Here is a 23,235-nt window from a genome sequence, read left to right as displayed (position 1 = left end):
TAAGGTGTCTACTGTAACACATACAAACATGATGGTTTTTTTCTGCCCAATCTCAAACACTTTACCAAATAAGAAAATTACAATGCCCTCTGATTAAAGTAGAAACGTAGTCATTTGTCTAATAAGCAGTATGCTATAAGGACCATGCAACATTTAAAAGGAACCTTACAAACCACAAGGCTTTCTTACACATTCTTCATGCATGTCCCTTGGCACAGTCCTTACCCTACAGGGTGTTTTGCTGAGCACCTATGACATGCCGGTCACTGAGGGCAGCTCCGCACGCTGCCTCATTCAGTCTTCCAGACGGCATGACTAAGTATTCATTGAAGGAGGAGAATACTGAGCTGGGAGCTGACTTACTCAAGCGGACACATACTCTGTCAGAGAGCTAGGAATTACGCCCAGGTTTCTCACACCAAGATCCAAAACTCCTTCGAACGTTACAAAAGTATCTCTGCAAAAATTCCAAATACGAACTTTGAATGAGGAAACTTCCCATTTATTAGAAGCTTATGTGATTTTTTTTTTCAGTCTGAACACTAAGGAGATAAGAAACTCGTAAGAAAAAATTAAAGAGACACAAAAAATATTCCTCCAGAAAGGCAAACGAAGACAGGGAACAAAGCAATACACGGGACAGGAAGAGCAGCGGCCTTTCGCTCCGTGGGCCCTGCTGTACCCGAGTCCTCCACTGAGCCGCACAAGCTCCCTGCAGTTGCGGCAAGCGCTGGGATTCAGCTGCAGAGCTCTTGTTTTCCCACGGCTCTTGATTCCTTTCTTTTGTAACTTACTCATACACGCTTTCTTTAAGCTGACTTCTTTCTACACTGCTAAACTGTGTGTTGAGAGTACAGATTATTTTCTCATTCTAAACCACGAGTGCCCAGGGAGAGCCTGGATGGCTCAGTCGGTTAAGCGTCTGCCTTGGGCTTGGTTCATGATCTTGGGGTCCTGGGATCAAGCCCCGAGTCGGGCTCCCTGCTCAGCGCAGAGTCTGCATCTCCTCCTCCTGCTGCCTCCTCCCCGATGCTCATGCTCTTTTTCAAATAAAATTGTTTTAAAAAATTAAGTTTAAAAATAAAGGAAAACATGAATGCCTAGAATATGATTAGCATTTTAGGTGATGCTCCAGGTATCACCCCTGATTTCTTCTTCCTCCTGAATTCCACCTGGAGACCAGGCAAAATAAAGCTGTCTTCCAAATACCACTTTCACTTCCAGAAGCATACAGTCCTCTAAAATACTCAGACAACACTTGCTTATTTGGGATTTCCAATGCTAGTTCCCATACAGAAAGAGGAAACAAAATAAGCCTTAGAGAACTGCATAGGTTCAAAAGTAGCAAAAAGTACAGGTTCTTATGGACAAGCAAACAAAGGTTTCTCTATATTGCTGGCTGTTGCAGAACTGCCTCCTTTATAAGGTCTCTGACCTTATTCTTTCACAGTTTTACTTCTAAGTGTGCAGTTCATGTTTCTTTCCCTTTTATCTATTTAAGTAAAAAATACAATTAGACTCACTAGACCTGTAGTCCCTATTAAATCAAAACCTATCAACCAGTAAGCTCATTCAAGAACCCACTCCTGTTAAAAGTGAGATTCATCTACATTTCCACAAAAACTCAGACCAGTATTCCCTGTACTCTGCCCTTTTGTTAAAAGGGAAAAATTAAGATACTGTCCCCTTTATTGCCATCTCCACAAGTTTACAAACTTGTAGAAGGGATAATACAAACATTAAAAGACGCTAATGTTAATGTTAATATTTCATATGTTAATTCACGTGTGATGCTGACACCGAGAGGGGGTGAGGGAAAGCTGAGGCTTCAGCTAGAAGAAAGTATACAGAGAACAGTAGTCCACAGGCACATGCTTAAAAAGACACTGGTGATGTGCGGGGGCTGGGGAGGAAGCAGCAGTTGGGCTACAGTGAAACCAAGAAACAGAAAAACTGGCCAGAGCAAAATTTAGACAGCTTTGAAGGCCACACTTAGTTGTCTTCATTTTCATTCAGTTGTCCGGTGAGGGCCTCTTTTTCCTAAACACACGATACTTTCTCCCGTTTGAAGTAAAGATTCAAAGCAACTCAGAAAAATTGATACAGCCTTCTTGAAGAATCCAGGCGAAGTTATTTTATCTTTGTATCAAAAAGCTAACAAACACTCCGATTTCAGTATTTTCCTCTACTGGAATTGTTTGTCCATATTTTTCCTAGCACGAATAAACTGAGAGCAGGGATCTCATTTCAACCAATATAACCACACCATCAAGCAAAGCATCTTCGGAAAATGGATCCTGAAGCCAGAGCACCTTGTACTGAATCCTGCCTTAACTACTACAGATGTGAACTACTGGTGCCTCCGTTCTCATCGGTAAAATGGGAAGAACAGCGCCTACCTTGTGACAGTGACGCAACTGACATGCTAGAACACAACTGACACAGTCAACCCCAAGTTTGTTACAGACCCCTCCCTCTCCTTTCTCTTCCACAGCCAGTCACAAAGCCCTATCAGCTACTTCGAAAATAGATCTGGGAGTCTTTACATTCTCTCCATGTCCATTCTGTCCACAACTCTGACCACCATCCCTCGCCTGGTTTACTACAAATGCTCCGATTGGCCCCTTTTCAGAGCTCAGTACAAATGTCACCGGTGTGGGCACACTTCCTCAACCACTAGTCTAACAGTCTCACAGAGCACAGTACATTGTAGTTTTCTTGTTATCATTTGTCTCTCACTAGAAGGTGAGCTCCAAAAGGGCAGGGATCTTGCCCACAGTTCTCCTCACTGTGTCCCGCAGCATCCAGCTAAGGATCTGGAACAAGATACACACTCCGACACTGCACGAATGAAGGAATAAAGAGTAGTTTTGGGGGATTCCTTAGAACTTACTACTTAGTTTTGGGTTACATTATCAACCTGTGTTTGAGAAACCATAATAAAACAAGAAAATATTAAAGGAAAAATCAATTTCTCTTTTTTTTCAGATTTTATTTATTTGACAGAGAGAAGCACAGCGAGAGAGGGAACACAAGCAGGGAGAGTATGAGAGGGAGAAGCAGGCTTCCCGCTGAGCAGGGAGCCCAATGCGATGCGGGGCTCAATCCCAGGACCCTGGGATCATGCCCCGAGCCGCAGGCAGCAGCAGGCAGACGCTTAACGACTGATCCATCCAGGCGTCCCAGGAAAAATCAATTTCTAGTCCATTTAGGAAGAGTCAGCTGTCAGTTCATTTGGCTCGACAAATTCTGACAAATTCATGAAGAGGGAAAGTAAATTATGCCTGTAGATTCATATTTTCCTATCCTCATCATAAGAGTATAGAGGTGTCCCCGCAGGTTACAGACATATTGGGTGCGACTATAAAACCCTCCTGAGAAGTTAATTAATTGCAGAAGTCTTCCCACAATTTACGTTTATTTAAAAACTCTTAGAAGGAATCTAAAGTTACACACCAAATTGTTGCATACCTGGGAAAGGTGTGTGTAGGCAGAGGGAACTTTAACTTTCTCAAAATATTTTGGCAGTGCATGAATGTTTTATTGCATCTGTGATTTAAAATAGAAAAATAAGACATTAAAAGGAATCTTAGACCAATGCAACCAAAACAAAAAACTTGCTTGCTCAATCAGGGATTTTTATTTATAGAAAGTACAAAAATTTTTATTTATAGAAAGGTTCTAATTACAGTTCTCTAAGTTTTTTTTTTAAGATTTTATTTATTTATTTGACAGATAGAAATCACAAGCAGGCAGAGAGAGAGGAGGAGGCAGGCTCTCCGCTGAGCAGAGAGCCCAATGTGGGGCTCGATCCCCGGACCCTGGGATCATGACCTGAGCTGAAGGCAGAGGCTTTAACCCACTGAGCCACCCAGGCGCCCCTCTAAGATTTTCTTATAAGTCTACTCCCTATCCAGACTCAAAATGTGTTAGACTGGAATCCTATTTGATTTGGGAAATGTTTAATTTCCCCTATGAAAGGCTGGTGTCATTCTTAAAAACACAGAGGCAGAAGCACAACGGAATCTGACTGGCTCTGTCAGGCCCCAGCTAAAACTGAAGGAAGTCCTCTCAGGTCTTTTAAGGTCTTCACATGGATGATAAATAAGCAGAGGAAAAGGAAATTAAGGATACAAAGTATTCATATTCTCTTTAGGACTACTGATACTTAAGATGACTCTGGGCAACCTTTCAGCAGAAATGCAGACAGAATCCAGATGTGGTAAAAAGGAGGTGGGCTTGCAAGGTCCCTTTTCCCATTCTAAATAAACATGTTTTATTCAAATAGTTTAGCTGCCTTTAGCTACAAGACACAAATTTAACTAAAAGTCTAGGCCTATGTTTGATGAAACAGTGCTACAAAAAGAACCAGTTATAAATGGTCTCCAGATATGAATGCCTTGGTTGTTCTGGAAGAACTTGAAACAATGTTTCAATTAAAAGTATGAATTAGAGAAGTTAAGAGTATTCTAACTGAACATATTTTAAAAAAATCAAAATTTTAGGCTTAAATTCTGTCATCTTGTTTCTGGTGTTTTTTGGACTACTTTATATTTGAAGTAGGTCAGTTGAAAAATTAAATTCATCTTATCTCAAAGTCCACATTTTGTTGTTCTATCATGTTAGCATTTGAGGAACAGCAAATTAGAAGATAGGGCCTGTAATGTAAAATACATTTTAAAGTAAACTCCAAATGTTAGAAAAGGATTTAAGCAGAAAAAAAAATCTGACTAAAATACTTATTAGATGTTAATGAGGAGGCATGTATTATATCACTAGATATTTTTGTTCTGCAAATATCAATGATCAGTTTTTAGTTCATCCCATCAGAAGGAGGGAAAAAAGCAGAACTTTTTTTTTTTTTTTAATAATGAGAAAGGAATTCTGACATTTAGGAAAAAAATACATTAACTTTTAACAGCTTCCAAAGCAACTACTTCCATCCAGTTCTTTTTTAAAACTTAGAATTAAAAAGCATTAAAAATTCCATTTAAAATAATTCTAATTTATGCTCAACATCACTAATCAACAGGCAAATGCAAATCAAAATCATAAGTTATCACCTTACACCTGACAGAATGGTTAGTATCAGAAAGACATTTAGCAAGGATGTGGAGAAAAGGGAACCCTCGTGCACTGCTGGTGGAAACGTAAACTGGTGTAGCAACGGTGGAGGTTCCTCAAAAAATTAAAAATAGAAATACTACCTGATCCAGTAACTCCACTATTGGGTATTTACTCAAAGAAAACAAAAACACTAATCAAAAAGATATACATATACCCCTATGTTTATTGCAGCATTGTTCCCAATAGCTGAGATACAGAAGCAACCTATGTGTCCACTGATAAATGAAGATGTGCTACACACACACACACACACACACACACACACACACACACACACAGGAATATCACTGAGACAGAGAAAGGAATGATCTTGGCATTGGGGACAACATGGATGGACGCAGAGGGTATTATGCTAAGCGAAATAAGTCAGACAGACAAATACCATTCGGTTTCACTTTATGTGTTATCTAAGAAACGAAACAAACAAAAAAGAAACATGAACACAGAGATCAGACTGGTGGTTGCCTTATGAGAGGTGGTGGAAAAAATTCCAATTTAAATATACTTCTACAATTTATATAATTTAATGGCGAACTTCCTTTCATCCAAAAACTTAAAATTACTAACACTTCTTCAGAAATGAATCAACATTCTTATATTCAGAACAGAGATGAGGATCATCTCTGTTCTTTGCAAACTAGAGGTGAAAAACAATTCAAGGGGAAAAAAAAAAAGTCCCCTAGCAAAATAAGAAAAACTAAAATGTTAATCAAATCTTTACCATGACAGTCACTGATGAAAACCAGTAAGTAATACTAAGAATTAAGTGATAGAATGCCCTTATAAATACATTTCCTTTCCTTTATTATCCTGGATATTGTCATTCATGCATCTATAAAAGGATATCTAATGGCCCTTGAGTACAATTCAAAGTTTTATTTAATGTGTGCTCCTTAAAGTTTGTTAGGAATTCTAGAACTGATTGCCCACTGAGGATCAATAGATTAAATTTTTTAAAAAACGAAGTGCTGAGAACTCAAAAATTAAACTGGAGGTCTACACTGAACAGGGTATAAGACATACAATTTAGAAACACCGGAATTTTATAATCATTTTTAAAATAAGAAACTTGCTAAACACACTGGTATATTATCCATTATATTGCATGGAACATGCTATATTCTTTGAACAAAAATGAAATAACCCACCACAGGCAGTATTCTTTTTCTAAAAGGTAACTGACTTTGTCCTATGTTCTGTTTGTACCCTAGCCCAGGTCAGCTATCATCTGATGTAAAATTAACTCTTTAATCATGACAAAACCATACATTTAGACAAATACGGTGAAGAGCAAAGGGAGGCAAATGATTGGTCTGAATTTGTGAAAATTTTAAATGAAGACCATTTTTTTAAAAGCCAATTAACAGGAAACCATGATCTGAAAGAGCGTTCTTTTTTTTCTAGGAAGCACTTACAGATACTGGTTTTAAATGTAGGCCCTGGCTTCTCCTACTTCCCTTCCCCCAAACAACCTCCAACTGGGGCAAACTCAGAGTCATCAGGGATCCACAGCAGTGCAACTGCAAACTGAAAATAGTAGCTGGTTGACAACAGGGTGAAAACAGCTGCTTGAGGAAAAAAAAAAGGCAAAAAGACAAAACTAATGCCATCCCATTCCCTTCAACCCAACCCTGACTAAGAAAAGGGGAGGAAAAAAAGGACTAATTGGATATAAGGAATATCCAAGAATCAAGCTCTTTTATTCAAATTGGGAAATAAAAGGAAAATCTGCAAACGTTATTTTTGTAAAAGAGAATTCAAATAACTAAAATTAAGGGACCTTCTACATTTTTTTATACATATTTAATCCACAGATCCAGTCTCTACAGAAAAATAACAGAAAGTCATCAGACAAAACATCAGTCACACATTTGAGCCCAGTTTAAGTTGGCAAGAATTTTATCTACCGTAAGGCTTCTACAGTAACAAACGTATTAATTTCCTCGTCCAGCTTTCACTTATACTGGGGAAGAATGCAAAACAGAGTTGTAATTATTGTCCAAAAAGCAACATTCATCGGTTTCAAGAGAAGGTCTCCGATTTTGAAAAGCGCCCTTTTGACTTCAAATATTGCCAATCTTCTTAGACCAGACGCCAAAAAACTTGTCAACTGCTTGCCCTACTTAAGTGCTCATCTGCACCTACTTAGCTAAGCACCGAGACAGACAGTAAAAGATGCGGAGAAGGGGGCGGCTGATCCCACTTGTGGCCTCAGAACAACATAACCACAGCTCCCTGGAGAGCTTGGGGTACCTGCAAGGAAGTGTCAGACCAAACCCTACCTAAGAACGTGAACCCTCCCGCGGCAATGGGAGGACAGGGCGAGGGCACGTGTTCTTGGGGCCGGATCTGCCAGGCAGAGAGGAACGATCCAAAAGTACCCTGGGGTGGGGGGCGGGGCGCGGGCTGGAAGGTTCCTGGCCGAGACCCGGGTGGAGAGCCGGGAGCCGGGCGCGGCAGACGCACGCGGAAGGCGGGCCGCGCCCCTCACCTGCACGCCGGTGTAGTTCTCGAAGAAGAAGAGCACCATGCTCTGATAGATGCAGTAGAGCCGGTCGTCCACCGCCTGGTAGCAGCGGGAGGGCAGGAAGGCGGACAGCAGCCGCCAGGCCCCCCAGGCCAGCACGTAGGTGGGGGCAGTGCCCAGGAGCACGGCGGCCGGCAGCACGCAGCGCATCGAGTACATGTGGAGCACCAGGGACAGCAGCATCTTGCCGGCGCCGCTCGCGGAATGCTCCGCTGGCTGCTCCCCGCCCGGGACGCCTCCAGGCCGCCCCGCTGCCCTCAGCCGGCGGCCAATCACCGGGCCGGGCCGGGCCGCACCGCCGCCCCCTCACCTCTCCGGGCCGCCAGCCGCACCTGAGACGCCCAGCCCGCGCCCGCTCTGGCCTCCGCCCCCAACCGCATGGGCCGCACCGCCGCCTGACGCTGGGCGGGCCGACGAGTGCGGGGCCGGACGCGCTGCTCGCGGCCGCGGGGCAAGGGGATGCCGCGGCCCTCCGAGGCTCCGGAGCTCAAAAGCGTTTACACCCCATGACCCTCGCCCGTCACCCAGCGCCCCTGTCGGGGGCGGGGCTCCGCGGCAACAACACGCCGCCTGATTGGCCTCCGGTTGCCATAGTCCCCCGTAGGGGGCGGGATTCCGTGAAATTAACACATCCTCTGATTGCTCGAATGCGCTGACAGTGAAGCGCAACTGTCGACCGGAAGCGCGGACAGCCTGGGTCTGTCCGCTACGCATGCTTCGAAGCTTGGTCTCGCTGCAGACGCGGGAAGAAAGGTGGCGACTGGCAGGCTCGGTGGGTGCAGGTGGGTGCGGGCCAGAGGAGGGGGCCCGGGTTGGTTGGAGGGCAGGCCCCACGTTCTGCTCGCACGCTCTGTGGGCCCCTGGTCCCGGAATGCGCCTTCATGCGGCGATGTCCCCTAACACGGTGGGTCTCAGGCGTGGTGCAGAGCGCTGTCTTGTCAGGAGGACTCGTGCGTGCGCGGATACTTGGCGGCTCAGTTCGGGCAGGCCCAGACGGCAGGCCTGGAGTGGAACAGGGGGTGCGATAAGCGCTATCAGAGCTCCGCCCCGGATTATCTACCCAGCGCTAGGCTTGGCGAGATGCCTCCCCTCCCTTTCTAGGTGGCTCCCACCGCCCGCCTTCCCCGCTTGGTCCCTTTCTCCCCAGCAAGCGCGCTGGACTCCCTTCCCTTGCCGCGCCACTCGCGAGGTTCGGAGTCAGGCTCGCTTTTTCCCACCACAGTAATGATGGCAATTGCATGTTGGCGCTCGGCTGGACCGCCTTCTCGCGAGGTGCTTTCCACGCCTTGACTGTCAGACCTTTCGGATTCACTCCTGCTTCACTTCCCCGGCGCCTGGGTCTCTGTCTTCCCATTTTGTTTTAATAAGGAGCCTCGTTTTGGGGTAGTACTTAAAAGTACCTGGACTGTACATACAGAATATATAAAGTACTGACACACTTTTTGACCGAAACAAAATTCTAGGAAGGCGGGGCAGTTGTTTTGTGGATGTGAAGACGGATCCAGTGATCTCTGGATCCTTCTCCTGCCCTTTGGCTTCAGTAAAAGTGGTTTAATGTGTAACCTTTTCTGGGGACGGTTGCACTTCCAAAGGATGCCAAATGCTGTAAGTGATAAGATTTTTTTTTTTTTTCGTTTTTCTTCTTTTTTTTTTTTCCTTAACGGAAGTCTGTGGGGTAGCTTTATGCTGGGAGCCATTTTAATGGAAAGTTCTAATCAGGGCCAGAACAGTGGCTACTTTCTGTGACTATAGGGGATCGACATCGTGTAACGTGATTGGTAGATGCTTATCTTCGGAGACAAAGCCAGGTGACTAGACTTCTCAGGGAACAGGTACTTGGACAAGTGTATTGCCAACAGGAAGCATTACACAAAAGAAAGATTTTCAACAAGGTTTCCCCTCTCTTTCTGTGGGAAGTAATGGCCTGGACTGTGAGAAGAACTAGATTTCTTTTTGGAAGGAAAAAGTCCTGGGTGTAGGTAGTGGGCTTCTCCAGTGCCATTCATGCTTCCTTTGAGACCAGACATGCCTACAATTAGAAAAAAATGTATGAAGAGATAAAGTAGGCTCAGTGTTCACATTACGATCTGTATGTACGAAGTCAGTAAATATGTGTGGTGGGTGTAAATATGTTGCTTTCTGTGAGTTACGCCCCAGTTACTGTTGGTCACCAAGGAGTGAAGTTCGGTGCAGTGGTTTGGCCTGGAGACGCAGAGCTTAAGTTCCTCTGGTCTCCATTTATATCCAAACCCAGGCCTGCCTCCCTGGTTAGACCCGCGCTCGTCTCCCTTCCTAGTAATAGTGGCAGATTCACTCTCCCCTCTGGTCACTTACTCCTTTCTTAAGCGGTAGTCAGCCCACATTCTCTGTTTCTACCTCTTTACCTCTACATTTTTTTAATCTCTTGCAGTCTAACTTCCTTTTCTACCGCTCTAGAAAAATGTTTTTTTAGGGAAGTCCAGCTACCCTAGCCTGCATGCAGGGGCACTGGGATAGAGCAGTGGAAAGACCAGTTCTGTTTGTGACTTTCTGATGCTTAGTTAGGTGCAGTGAAGGGTTTCACGCGGGTAAGTTTTACATAAAGAGAAAATGCATAGTACTATGGGAACATTTATTAAGGAGATTTCATTTAGTCTGGGTACAAAGAATACTTCTCCAGCAGAGTGACACTTAAAGTGAAACTTAACAGTGGAGTTAGCTAGGCGACAGCAAGAGGTAAGAGGAAGAGGAAGAACCTCCCAGTGAGAACTTCATATCTGGAATACAGAAGCTGAGAGTGCAGTGTACCCAAGCCCTGAAAAGCCCTGTGTGGAGCATTGGAATGGGGGACACTTTTTTTTTTAATTTGAGAGAGAGGTAGCATGCACAACTGAGGGGGGACTGTGGGATGTGGGATGTGGGAAGCAGGAGAAGACTGCCTACTGAGCAGCTCCATCCTAGGACCCTGAGATCATAACCTGAGCCAAAGGCAGATGCTTAACTCACCGAGCCACCCAGGAGCCCCATGGAATGGGCCACACTTAAAAAAAAAAATTGGATGCCACCTAAAAGAATTGTATTTCCCTCACACATTTTTAAGTTAATAGCTAAAACTGTTTTTATTATAAGTTTAATTACTTACAAAAGTAAGTTCTGATGAATTATGACATTTTAAAATAAAGTGGTGGGGCACCTGAGTGGCTCAGTGGGTTAAAGCCTCTGCCTTCAGCTCAGGTCATGATCCCAGGGTCCTGGAATCGAGCCTCACATCGGGCTCTCTGCTCACCATGGAGCCTGCTTCCTCCTCTCTCTGCCGGCCTCTCTGCCTACTTGTGATCTCTGTCAAATAAATAAATAAAATCTTAAAAAAAAAATAAAGTGGTTATAGAAATCTTTTAAATGGTCTGAATGGATTAGGAATACCATGGTGATTTATTACCCATCATCATCTGTTTAAATACATCTGTTTAAATAGTTTTTTAACCAATTAGAATTTTACATTGATCCTTTCTTTTTCTCCTTGAAAACATATTTCATTCCACTTGTACCACAGAATTTAACTTAATGAACTGTCCTTTTATGATTCAAAGTCTTTTATTGCTCAAACTATATCATCAAGTATCTAAAAGCAAAAATTTCTCCTGTATTGAGCTATTATTCTTGTTAGCAATATACCATGAATCAGTGTGTATCACAAAATCTGATAATTATTGTAAATAAAGTTTTATTTACAATGCCTGTCTTAATGATGCCTTAATTAAAATAAATTTTAAGTTATCTTTTGGTGTCCTCAAGTTTATTACACCTTTCCACCTCTGCAGTGCTGTGCAGTGAAGATTTGAGGTGGACTCAGTGGTGGGGACCATTGTGAAATGCAAGGTAGGTCTGGACTCCCGGGAGTCTTCATAGGCGGGTCTGTTTCAGGGAAGTTAAGTATCTGAAACTCAGGTCCTTTAGAACTACTCATGACCACATCTTTACATATTCTCAGGGATACCCCATGGAATAGTTTGAAAATTGTTGGTGGAGAAAGTAAGTGGGGCAAGGGAAGGCGACAAAGATAGTAGCGGTTGAATCAGGAAAGGAAAGATGGGGGAGGAACCACATGACGGTGGGACTTATGAGACATGTAACAGATTTTAGACCTTATCCCAAAAGGTCTGGAAAGCTACTGAAAGGTTTAAAAAAGGGTTTTTAAAAAGTCGTTCTGGGCAGCCTGGCAGGTAGATCGGGAGCAGGTTGGAGATGTTGCTAACTCCAACATCTCAACTAGAGAGAATGTCGGCTTGGACTTCGTTGGTGACCCTGTATGGAGAACAAGACATTAATTCCTCCTGTACAGCCTTTTCAGAGGGAAATTTGACAGTGTCCGCCACATGTGGACAGATAGCTTTGAATCCGTAAATCTACTTAAATAAGCGTCTGTAGTATAATGATTACATGAATTCACAAAGATGACAAGTGAAATGCTATATTGTAGGTGGCAAGAAACAAACAGATTGAAATGTATTCCCCTAGATCTCCAGCACATTAAGTGAAAGAAAAAAAAAAAAGATTGCTGAGTAATCTAAACTAAATATTTCTACGTGCAAATGTCTAGAAACTACTGATGACTAACTATCTCGTGGGGGGGCGGGGAGTAAGCTCAGATAAAGTGCAACAGGACTTTCTGCATTGTTTCAGGTTTTTACCAAGAAATACTGATTCAACAAATGTATATGCACTGCTAGTCGTATATCCCACCCACTCTGTTGGGTTTCAAAGATAAAGAGCAGATGGGGGCCTTGAGGTCATGACCTTTGTGAGGTGTGTGTGGAGGAGGTATGAGATTTACTTACTACCTGGGCAAATAAAAATAAGCAGAGAGGTGAGTAAGAGATAGCTGAAAGGTGTGATCCACGGGAGTTAATTGACTGGTGGTGATAAATGAGAAAGGGAGGAGAGAGGAAAGCCTTCCAAGTTTCAGGCTGGAGTAACCAGGTGGAATTTCATCTGATGGAGTGGAAACAGGCTCCGTGGGGTGTGGAAATTAGCTGAGAGAGTGGGAGCCTTTGAAGAAAAAACACAAGTTTACAAATACAAAAGTAAATGTGAACATGGATATTTATTTAGAATGGGAAAAGAAATCACAAGAAAAAAATAGCTGGCAGATCACAAAAATTAAATATCCAGAAAAATAACATTATTTAAGTATATCATGTATCTGTAGAGCATACTTTTTTTTTTAAGTTTTTATTTATTTATTTGACAGAGACATAGTGAGAGAGGGAATACAACCAGGGGGAGTGGGAGAGAGAGAAGCAGGCTTCCCACTGAGCAGGGAGCCCGGTATGGGGCTGGATCCCAGGACCCCAGGATCATGACCTGAGCTGAAGGCAGACACTTAACGACTGAGCCACCCAGGTGCCCCTACATTTCTTTTGATTATGAAAACCATTTTATATTTGCTACATATAGCAAGAAAAATCGTCTTTCCTCTAGGGCAATAAATGGGAATTTAGTTTTTATCACTGTTAGGATGTATGACATACTCAACATCACACTCTAACTTTAATGCGTATTCAATAGAAATCTAACTAGATTTTTTTGTTTTTGTTGGGGGAGGTGTGAAGGAGCAAGAGAACAGTGTAGTGGGACCTTGACAAATTTGTTCTAAAACTCATGAAGGAAAACAAGTAGTTTTTCTAAAGGAGGAATACTGATTGATAGAATGACATTCATCCGAAGATAACAATATAATTTCTGCAACTTGTGCATAAGTTAGTTTCCATGGCAAAGGAGAATGTGAGACTCAGATGGAATTTAGGATTACTAATCAGCACACGTTGAGAGAATCTTGGGCTATCCAGGTTGGCCCATGTGATCAGCAGGGCCCTTTCAAGTAGAAAAGGGAGGCAGGAGAATGTGTTCAGAGACATGCAGCTGGAGAGGGCTCCATTCGTTTGCTCGTTTGCTCGTTTGCTCGCTTTGAAGGAGGAAAGCAGCTGGGAGCCAAGGATGGGGGACAGGTTGCCGAACAGATCTCCTCCCTAAGCCCTCAAAGGAGCCAGCCTTGCCAACACCTTGACTTTAATCCAGTGAGGCTCATCTTGGACTTCTGATCTCCCAAACTGTGAGATAACAAATTTACATTACTTAAGCTACTATGTGGTAATTTGTTACAGCAGCAATAGAAACAACACACTGATGGGAGGGGGGTGGCTTTCTCCGGTACATATCAAACCTACTCTAATGCTGCAGTAGTAGTATTTTCACTAGTGAGCAGAGAGGTGCTTCAGCGGAGGAAAAGGAAGAGCCCCCAAATCCATGCGCTGTGAATTTTGTATTTTTTGAAAGTGGCATTTAAAACCAGAGTAAAAAGAATGAGTTAGTCAAAAAATAATGTTAGTACAACTGTCTGTGTTTGTGGAAAATGTAAATGAACATAACCAACACCAAAATAAAAGATGGTATTGAAACATAAAAATATTAACAAAAAAATTAAAAACATGGACATAGAAAAAACAGACGATAATACTTCTACAATATTCAGATGGAGGAGGTCTTATTTGGATGATCCCAGAAGAGTCCTCCTAAAGTATATATTCTCACAAGATCTTGGAATCTCCACAGAATAATCTGACAGCAGAGTTGAGTAAACAGTAATGTTCTGTACAAACTACAGAATATTCATCCTGAATACTATGAGATTTCACGGTATCCCTGAGGCCCTTGAGGAATGTACATGAACTCAGGTGTGGCGTGTCATTAAAGCTATAACCTGATCAACTGTGTAAATTGACGGTCCAGGTGGTAACAGGGTGCTGATTTGGTTGTGATGGCATTAGAAACAAACAGAAGCACTTGTCTCCGTGTGAGTGCTGGAAAGATCCCAAACAAGAATGCCTTCAATTCAACAACGACCTAAAATTATACAGCCCAGTACTCTGCCTCTGTTGGTCAGCTACCATGCAAACCTTTATTTTTTACTTGTGAAACTAAAACAGGCATCCTTGTTCCAAAAGACCTAAATAATACTTCAAAAAAAAAAATATATATATATGTTATGTATATGTACGTGGAATGAAATCTGGATGTCTCTTTCAGTGCTGTTCAAATCCCACTGTCTCGCCTAGAGGTTAGAGTTGTAAAAGTGTTCTAGCTCTTCGCCTATGCTTCTGTTAGTGGATGTTTGTGCATCAATGGTCCTGTTCGCCTCTTGACCTGATTGAAGGTTTTCGTTTGGGTCATATGTCCATCCCTCCCCCAACCAAGGTCCTGTTTGGGAGAAATTGGCTTTAATCTGGGCTCTGGGGTGGGCCATCAGGCAGTGGTGTCTGAAGTGTGGACCTTGAGCCCCTGAAGGTTGCCCCAGGGTGAAATGTTTCTTAATGGCAGTGAACTGTGATTTGCCTTTCTTACTGTGTTGAATTTTCAGTGACGACCTTGGGTAATTCCGCTAGCACCCTAGCATGCATCAAAGCCAAAATACCACATGTCCACATGTTCATCGCCACATACTTGTGGCAAAAACACCATCGTTTCAGTTAATATCCTTGATGAAGCAACAAAAAAATACTAGGTTTATTAAATCCTTACCCATTAACATTGTGAGTAAATGGGGAGTATCTGTGAAGCAGGCGTGATTTCACTTAAGTACAATAGTTCCCTGGAGAAAACTTTGATTTTTTTTTTTTTTTTCAGACTGAAATAGCTACCTTTTGTTTTTGTTTTGTTTTATTTTGTTTTTTAAGGAACATCCTTTTCACTTGAAAGAATAACGTAAGTTATGGTTATTCTGGCATATTTTCTCAAAAATGAACAAAATGTCACTTCAAGGAAAACAATAGATAGTATTGCTGGTAATAAAACTTGAGCTTTCAAATGAAAATGATAATTTTGGAAAGCTTAAATTTGCTCCTAGGAATCTGACCCGTTCTCAATACTCCAGACTCTTAAAAATTTTGCGGTAATAACCATCGTGACTTTCCATATTGTATGTCAATATTTTAGAAGATTTGCAAAAATAAGTGAACCAATAATCTGTAAGCCACTGCTTTGTGTCCAAATCCTTGCATGGGTAAGAGGTTCTTCCAAAGTACAAGGGAAACCTGTGGATTTTAATGTAATAGGATGCAAAACTTTCCTATATTAAGTTCCATGATGCGAATAACCTCTCAGAAATGACCAGTTGCAGAGTTTAACTCTAATGTGTGCATTCTTTCTTATCTATAAAGGCTAATACACTCCTTTCTTCCAATTACATATCTGATGGAGGCTGCAGTCTCTCCGTTTGCCTCCACCAAGAAACCATGGCAACAGAGTGAATGCAGGGAATCCAGCTGTATTTAATTAAGCCAACAGTGGAGAGACTTGCAAGACCACCTGTAACTAGACACTCTTCTTATTAAATTTACTTCTGGAGGTCCATTTTTTTCACGAATATACTGTTAAAATGCAATGGGTTTTAAAGTGTTTTTAAAGGGATAAAGTATTTTTAAATTTCTTGTTTTAATTTCCAAAAGAGTAAATATCAATAGATAGAACTTTTTTTTTTTTTAAGCTTTGTCTAATGGTTTCTTAAACCATCAGTCTATTATAAGTAGCCTACTTGTGTTGCTACAAAAATTGGTTTAGGGATGAACCCCTAAGGGTTTCTGAGACCCAAAGACAATTGGGGTATTCTGGAAAACAATCCTGTCCACTCTGCTAAAGAAGTCACCAGAAGACCACACCAGGCTCCCTGCTCAGCAGAGAGCCTGCTTCTCTCTCCCCCTCTCCCTGATGCTCTGCTTACTTGTGCTCTCTCTCTCTCTGTCAAATAAACAAATAAAATATTAAAAAAAAAAAAAAAGTCACCAGAAGAGCTGCTCCTCTCTCTCTCCACTTAGTGACTCGACTGGGCTGACACCTGCAGCTCCATAGCCACTTTGCCGTCTCATGGAAAGTCAGTTTTAGGATGGTGCTGACCCCCAGCAGAGAAATAGATAAGGACTTAATTTGGATTTTACTCCGAGATGGGAGGATCTTGGACAGAGACGTAACAAAAGGATCACGTTGGCCGCTGCATTCGTTTGCTGGGGATGCCATAACAAAGCATCACAGGCTGGGTAGCTGTTGAATCCAACCAGCTCTGAAACCTACCCTCAACCCTGGGGTTCTAGGAGCAAACAAGTCTCCCTGAAAGGCAGGTTGATGTGGATTTCTGTCTCATCTGTTATCTACCCAGTCCTCCACACTAGAAACCAAGGTTACTCTGCATGTCTCTGTTGCTCACTGTTGGCCCTAGGGCACCCTTCATTCACCCCACCAGTGACTGAATGCTTGTGTGCAAGGCTCTGTTGTGGGACATGGTAATACAGCCATGACCAAGGCAGATAAGATCCCTGTCTTGGTGTTAACTTCCATGTCTGTAGTAAGAGATGGATAATCCCATGTCAAGGAATTATAAGGGCAAGCAGTGAGCTAAGATAATGTGATGTGATAGTGGTGACATGACACCTTTACACGGCAAGGCAATGGAATGCCTCCCCAAGGAGGAGGCCTTTAAGTTACAATTGGAATTATAAGATCTAAGATGATGGGATTTCAGGCTGAGGGAAAAACAAGTGCAAAGGTCCTGAGGCAGGAAGGAGCACAGTAAGTACTAGTTTTAATTTCTCACTGGCTAAATCCTTACAGTCCTTCTTGATTCTTCTTCCCCATCCTGCATGCAATCTATCAGTAAACTCTACTGACCTCACCATCAAAACACACCCAGAACCCATGCCCTCTCTCTACCTCTTTGACCTTCCTCATCTAAGATGCCACCCTCTTACCTATGCAACTGTGATAGCCTTCATGTAGTCTCCCTGTTAATATTCTTGTGCCTCACATTTCTATTCACTCTATTTGAATTGTGTCTTCAAAATTCATACAGTAAAGCCCTAACCCTCAGAATCTCAGAATAGGACCTTATTTGGAGGTAGGGTCTTAACAGAGATAGTCAAGCTTAAATGAGGCCCTTTAGGGGGCTTTAATTCATTATGACCAGTGTCCATAGAAGAAGTGGATATTGAGGTTCTTTCACAGAGGGAACATGAAGAGACAGGGTAAAGATGGTCCTCTCAGCCAACGGCAGTGGCCTGGGTCCAGTTCTCCTCCCTCCTGGCCCTCTGAAGGAGCCAACCCTGCCAACACCTTGATCACAGACTTCAGCCCCAGATCTGTGCCACAACGAATTTCTGTGTAAGCTACCCAGTGTGGGCTGCTTTTTATGACATGCCCGGCAAATGAATGCAGCAGCGGAGGTGATCATTAACTTGCTACTCTGCCAAGATCCTCCATCTTGAAGGAAATCCAGATTAAGTCCTGCCTGTGGCCCACCAGCCCCCAGGAGCCATCTCCGAACCACATGGAGAATGGCTGTGCCTCAGACTCTGCGTTTCAGCCATGAGTGACCTAACGAAACCCTCCTCAACATGACCTTATTCTTTGCTCCAGGAAATTCTTGCCAGGAAGATAAGGCTGTAAACCAGTAAGTAACTTTTTTGTTTGTTTCACGAATCCATGTGTTCCTCTGACACCGACGATGGGCTGCTCAGCCAGACCCTTCTCAGGACAGCCGAGGGCTCATCTGTGTAAATGTCCCTCTCTGGAAAAACTACTAATGGTGCTTAGCAAAGAACCATTGGTGTGTCAGACTTGCTCAAAAGTCCTTGCCTAGCTGTGTCTACCACTCGTGAGCTGTTACATCACTAACGTCCAAACCCAATTAAGTCCCCACATTGAAACCTTCCTAAAACTATTCAAGCCCAGACCCTAAAGCCCCGTAAATGCACTCTCTTCTCTCTTCTGGGACTCTAGGACTATCTAGATGATATTTCTTACTGTGGTAAGTAAGCAGTGGTCTTGCTTGATCAGTAAGTTACTCTGGTCTTTTTGGAGAGCCAACCATCCTCCCCTTCTGCTATCCTTTCCACGCATTGAACAGGAGGGTCTGCCCAGAATTTGACCTGTTCTTCCCTCATCTAGGAACATGTTTGCTATCTTTCCCAGGCTCTGTCAAATGTTACCAGAGAGACTGTCCCATAACCATCGTGCATGACCTCTTTGTCCCCTTTGTGTTCTTACTGACCTTATAACAGACACTAGTTTCCACCAATATTCACACTTCCCTTCTTTTATAATAATTACATCATTAATTTTCCTAGGCACATGGCTGCATAAGATAAAACCCACTTCCCAGCTTTTCTTGGACCTAGGTAATCGATTAGCCAGTGAAATATAAAAGGAAGTAGCATATGTGTGGCATGGGATGGGTTAGGTGGCCTTCTCTTTTTAGATGAAGTTGTAGGTCATGGTTGGAGTTCCAGCAGCCAACCTGGTAGGCATATGTGGCAGACCCATCCCAAAATGAATGTGAATTCCTGACACCATGGGGTATCCTTCCAGCGTTGGACTTACCACCTCCAGATATTATGAAAGCAAAAAAGAAACTTTAACTTGTTTAAACTTGTTTTTTTTTTTCCAATCCCCCTTATCCTGCTTTACATTACATTTTTTTTTTTAAGATTTTATTTGAGAGAACAAGTGGAGGGGAGAGGCAGAGTGAAGGAGAAACAGATTCCCCACTGAGAAGGAGTGCAATGCGGGACGCAATTCCAGGACCCTGCGATCATGACCTGAGCCTAAGGCAAACACTTAACTGACTGAGCCACCTAGGTGCCCCCAATAATACACTTATTTCTATGTGATGTGGATCTTTGTCTTTTCCTAATTAGAATGTATTTTCCTTGAGATGTGAGACTATTTTGTCTTGGCTGTATTTCTACAGCCTGGACCAATGTCTAGCAAACAATAATTCAGTAAATCTTTGTTGAATTAAAGAGGAACTTTGCATTCCAAGAAGATGCGCCATTTTTTTCCTCCCCTAGGGCATATTGAATACCCCCGGCACATTGTCATTATGTAGATACATATGGGGTGCATTCCTCATTCATGCCCCCTTCTTTAGGGGTGCTCCCCAGGGTCCCTAAGTGAGATCTGTAGAATCAGGATTGTACAAGGGAATCTATCTCTTCAGCCCCTGGTATTAGACCCATTAAAATTATGTCCCAGACGATCAGAGACTGAGATTCCGAGCCCAAAAGAACTGAGAAGTAGGGCATAGAAATCATGTAGAATTACAGTCCTAATTGGCGTCATGGAAACTCCAAATGGCAGACATGTTGATGCCTTGGGAGAACTAGAGTGAATGAACCTGCAGGGATAAAAATGCAGCATGCGCACAGCCCACATACCCCACAAGAAAGGGAGAGAGAAGGAAAGAATCCTTGGTTCTTCCTCATAGACTCCCTTTTACCTAATCTGCTTTGGGTTGGTTTGTATTTCCTATATTGGAACAATCCAGGCTAAGACCTCCTTAGATGTCTTTGGGGCATGTGTTCTGCAGGACAAGGCAGAAGGCCTTCCCAGTCTAGTCTGAACCTGCCTTTCTGACATCCGATTTCATTGTTTGCCTCTTCCCAACCCAAGTTCCCTTCCAGAAGCTCCTTTCCGTTCTCTAAGACAGCTGTGCTCTCTGGTACTTTAGTTATTTTGTAAGTGTTCTCACTTCTGCAGGAATGTTCTTCCTCCCTAACTCATGCATGGGGACCTAGCTCAAGCTTTCTCCCTGCCGAAAGTATCCCCAGACCTCATCCCCTCTTCCTTCCTCAGACAGTGGGACACTCCCTTGTCCCTCAGCAGTCCCTTGAGGATAACTGTTACAGGACTTACCACAAGTTACCATAATTTGTTGAAATGCTCGTTGGTGACTGCACTTTGAGACCATCTCTTTCTCCTCTTTGTAACCTCGACCCAGACCATTGTCCTGTATATGTCCGGTGCGTAGTCCCCCACCCAACATTTTTCCAGCTGATTGTGATCCGCCTTTGCCTACCCAAAGTGCTTTGGCCACACAGCTGCTCCAGTTCCCCAGATGTTCCCGAAGGAGCCCATTTCCCTCTTCCTGTCTGGCTAATCCACTCTTTGCTAATCTCCCTGGAATCTACAGACTGCTTTGGGCTGCAGGACCTTTTTTAAAATCTGCCTCGTTGACATCTGAGCTTGGGAATGCTACAAGAATCTTAAATGTTCTTAGCAGGAAGCATCCGCACCATCCCCACCCTGCTCTTCCCTGAATCCTCTCCGTTTGATACTAAGACTCAAAATAGCCCTCCACTTTTCCCTTGGCTTCATTCATGCACACCGCACCCCGAATGTTATGCAATTGGCTAGCGGGGTTCCTTTATTCCAATTCCTTTTTCAAGAAATGCCTTTTGACTTACCTTGTCTTATCCACTGAACCCTTGACATTATTTCTGCTTGAGTACTGCATGGATGCTGTTGTCCATCGCGTCCCACTCTGCCACCAGCTCTGCTTTTCTAAAATGAACATGATCTTACCCCTCTCCCTCTGAAAATTCTTCAATGACTCCTCTTTTCTAAGGATAAAATCACACCTCTTTATGGCTTCCAGGGCCTTTCATGACCTGGCCCAGCTGGTTTGGCGGCGGTGCCAGGCACTGCTCAAGTGGAACAACAATGGCCCCGTACTGAGACGCTGGCCTGACCTACATCCACTTTCATCCTGTCCCACAAGTGACAATCTTTCCTGCTGATAATAATATCCAGCCACCTGTTTCTCCTGGCTGCCTGCTTCAGAGATGACTCAGGCTTTTGGCTTCACGTTTCAGAAGCAACTCTTCCTTTCTAATTTTGTGTCTCCCCAAAATATTTAAACTTGACATATGGTAATAACTTGTGTGTTTTTCACTTTGTTACAAATAAGCCATATGGTAACTTACAATGATGCATTCAGAGTAAAACAAGTAATAAAATGAGAAAACAAAATCAGGGATCGGAAGGTACTCCTCTGGCAAGAGGAGGTGAGTGAAACGCAGACTTCTCTAGTGAGGGGAGGACACAGCTTTATCCTGAAGGATGTTCCCACTTTTGGAGCCAAGTGTCTATAAAAGTTGCTCGAGAGAAGTACAAGTAATATTCCTATTTAATATCAGAAAACAAGATCATCAAAAACTGCCTTTAGTGTACACAGCCCAAGGTCACCACGGCCAGCATGGGAAGCTGAGTAGAGGTTCTGTAATGGTCTTGCCAGGTCCAGGTGTAACTGGGCACCTGAGCTAGCTGAGCTGTGGCTTACACAGTGGCAAAGTAGACATCCGTTTTTCTTCTTTCACACCCTGGAAGAAGAAAACACAGAGCTGCAAAAACAATTGCTGGCATCTACTGATAAGCATGGAAACTTACTTTTTGGAATGGAGGTAGTAGATATTCCTAGGGTCCATTCTACCCTTCTTTGTAGTAAGAACCCAGAATTGAAGCTGGGAGGACCGCCATGCAGCTAAAGGGTTTCTGTAACTTCCCTTGTAGCAAAGCATGGCCATGTGACTGCACTGACTGCAGTCCTTGGGAGGTGAGCAGAGGTGTTGTCGGAGACCTCTGGGAAACCTCTTAAAAAGGAGTGCGCCCTTCATTTCTATTTCTCTCTTCTGGTTGGTGGAATGCAAAATGACAGCCAAAGCATGAAGAGCTCTTTCAGGCTGTGTGGCAGAAGAGTAAGCTGAAAGGACCTGGGGTCTTGGAACTTATAGGGTCATTGCCAGGGGTGTGTGTGTGTGTGTGTGAAAATTGCAGCCAAAGTTAATCCTGACAGAAAATGATACTGTTTAGAAGTCAGAGCCCCATGCCCTTCCAGGGGTAAGCATGAGAAGATCAAGGATGATAGAGGGGCAGTTTAGCTGCTATTTTCCATCTGGCATTTTGGAGTAGGTTGAGTTCTTAGAGTCTTTAGAAGTTAAAAGAACTGTTTTAATAAGAAAATGAGCGCACTCTGGGCAAATTCAGTTCTTTGGTTCTTGAGAGATGGTGGTGAAGATTTAGAAGAGAATCCTCCTCTGCACTCCCTATCTGAACGAACAGATTGATAGTGGCCAGAGAAGAAAGCCATATGGATATTACTGCTCTCCTGGTGGGAATGTTCTCATTCTACAAATCTGTTCTCTTGTGTAGTGATTTGTTACAAGAACAGACTACAATTTACCTATCTGTTCGTCAACTACAGTTTATCTTTTATTCTATTAATGTGATGTATCACATTCACTGATTTGTGTATGTGGAACTATGCTTGCATCCCAGGGATGAAATCTCCTTGCTCATCATATGATCCTTTTAATGTGTTGCAGAGTTTGGTTTGCTAGTATTTTGTTGAGAATTTTTGCATCCGTATTCATCAGGGATATTGAATTGTAGTTCGCTTTTCTTGTGGTGCCCTTATGTGACTTGGGTATCAGAGTAATGCTGACCTACTCCAAATTTTTATTTTATAAGAGAAGAAATGATTCATGATTAGTAACAACTACATGCTGACTCTTTTCTGGTAATGTATCCAATATCACTTCTACTTTTTCCCATGATGAAATTGTGGGGTGAAGCCACATCGGCTTTTGAAAGATAAATATAACAATCACTCTAGAATGTAAAGGGGTTAATCCTTTCTAACTTCTGGCCTTGATTGCATTTTGAGTGTATTTAGAATTCAGACAGTACTGGAAATAGGTAATCAAATGACAAAAATATTA

At 43.0% G+C, this 23,235-nt stretch overlaps 1 protein-coding gene across 1 annotated transcript in view; it reads right to left on the bottom strand.

The window, feature by feature from the left end:
* LOC111144580 (1-acylglycerol-3-phosphate O-acyltransferase 5) overlaps nt 1-7,894 on the bottom strand; it is a 73,835-nt gene extending 65,941 nt beyond the window's left edge. Inside the window, exon 1 of the mRNA XM_022498942.1 lies at nt 7,619-7,894. Within this exon, the coding sequence (XP_022354650.1) occupies nt 7,619-7,837 (219 nt within the window). The 5' untranslated portion in view covers nt 7,838-7,894. The remainder of the gene's footprint in view (nt 1-7,618) is intronic.
* Nucleotides 7,895-23,235: the final 15,341 nt, after the last annotated feature.

This window comes from Enhydra lutris, unplaced genomic scaffold (assembly GCF_002288905.1).
Source record: "Enhydra lutris kenyoni isolate GAN:26980312 unplaced genomic scaffold, ASM228890v2 scaffoldscaffold11, whole genome shotgun sequence".
NCBI classification, from domain to species: domain Eukaryota; kingdom Metazoa; phylum Chordata; class Mammalia; order Carnivora; family Mustelidae; genus Enhydra; species Enhydra lutris.
The sequence above is the reverse complement of the archived record's forward strand: the minus strand, read 5'-3'. Positions and strand labels throughout refer to the sequence as shown.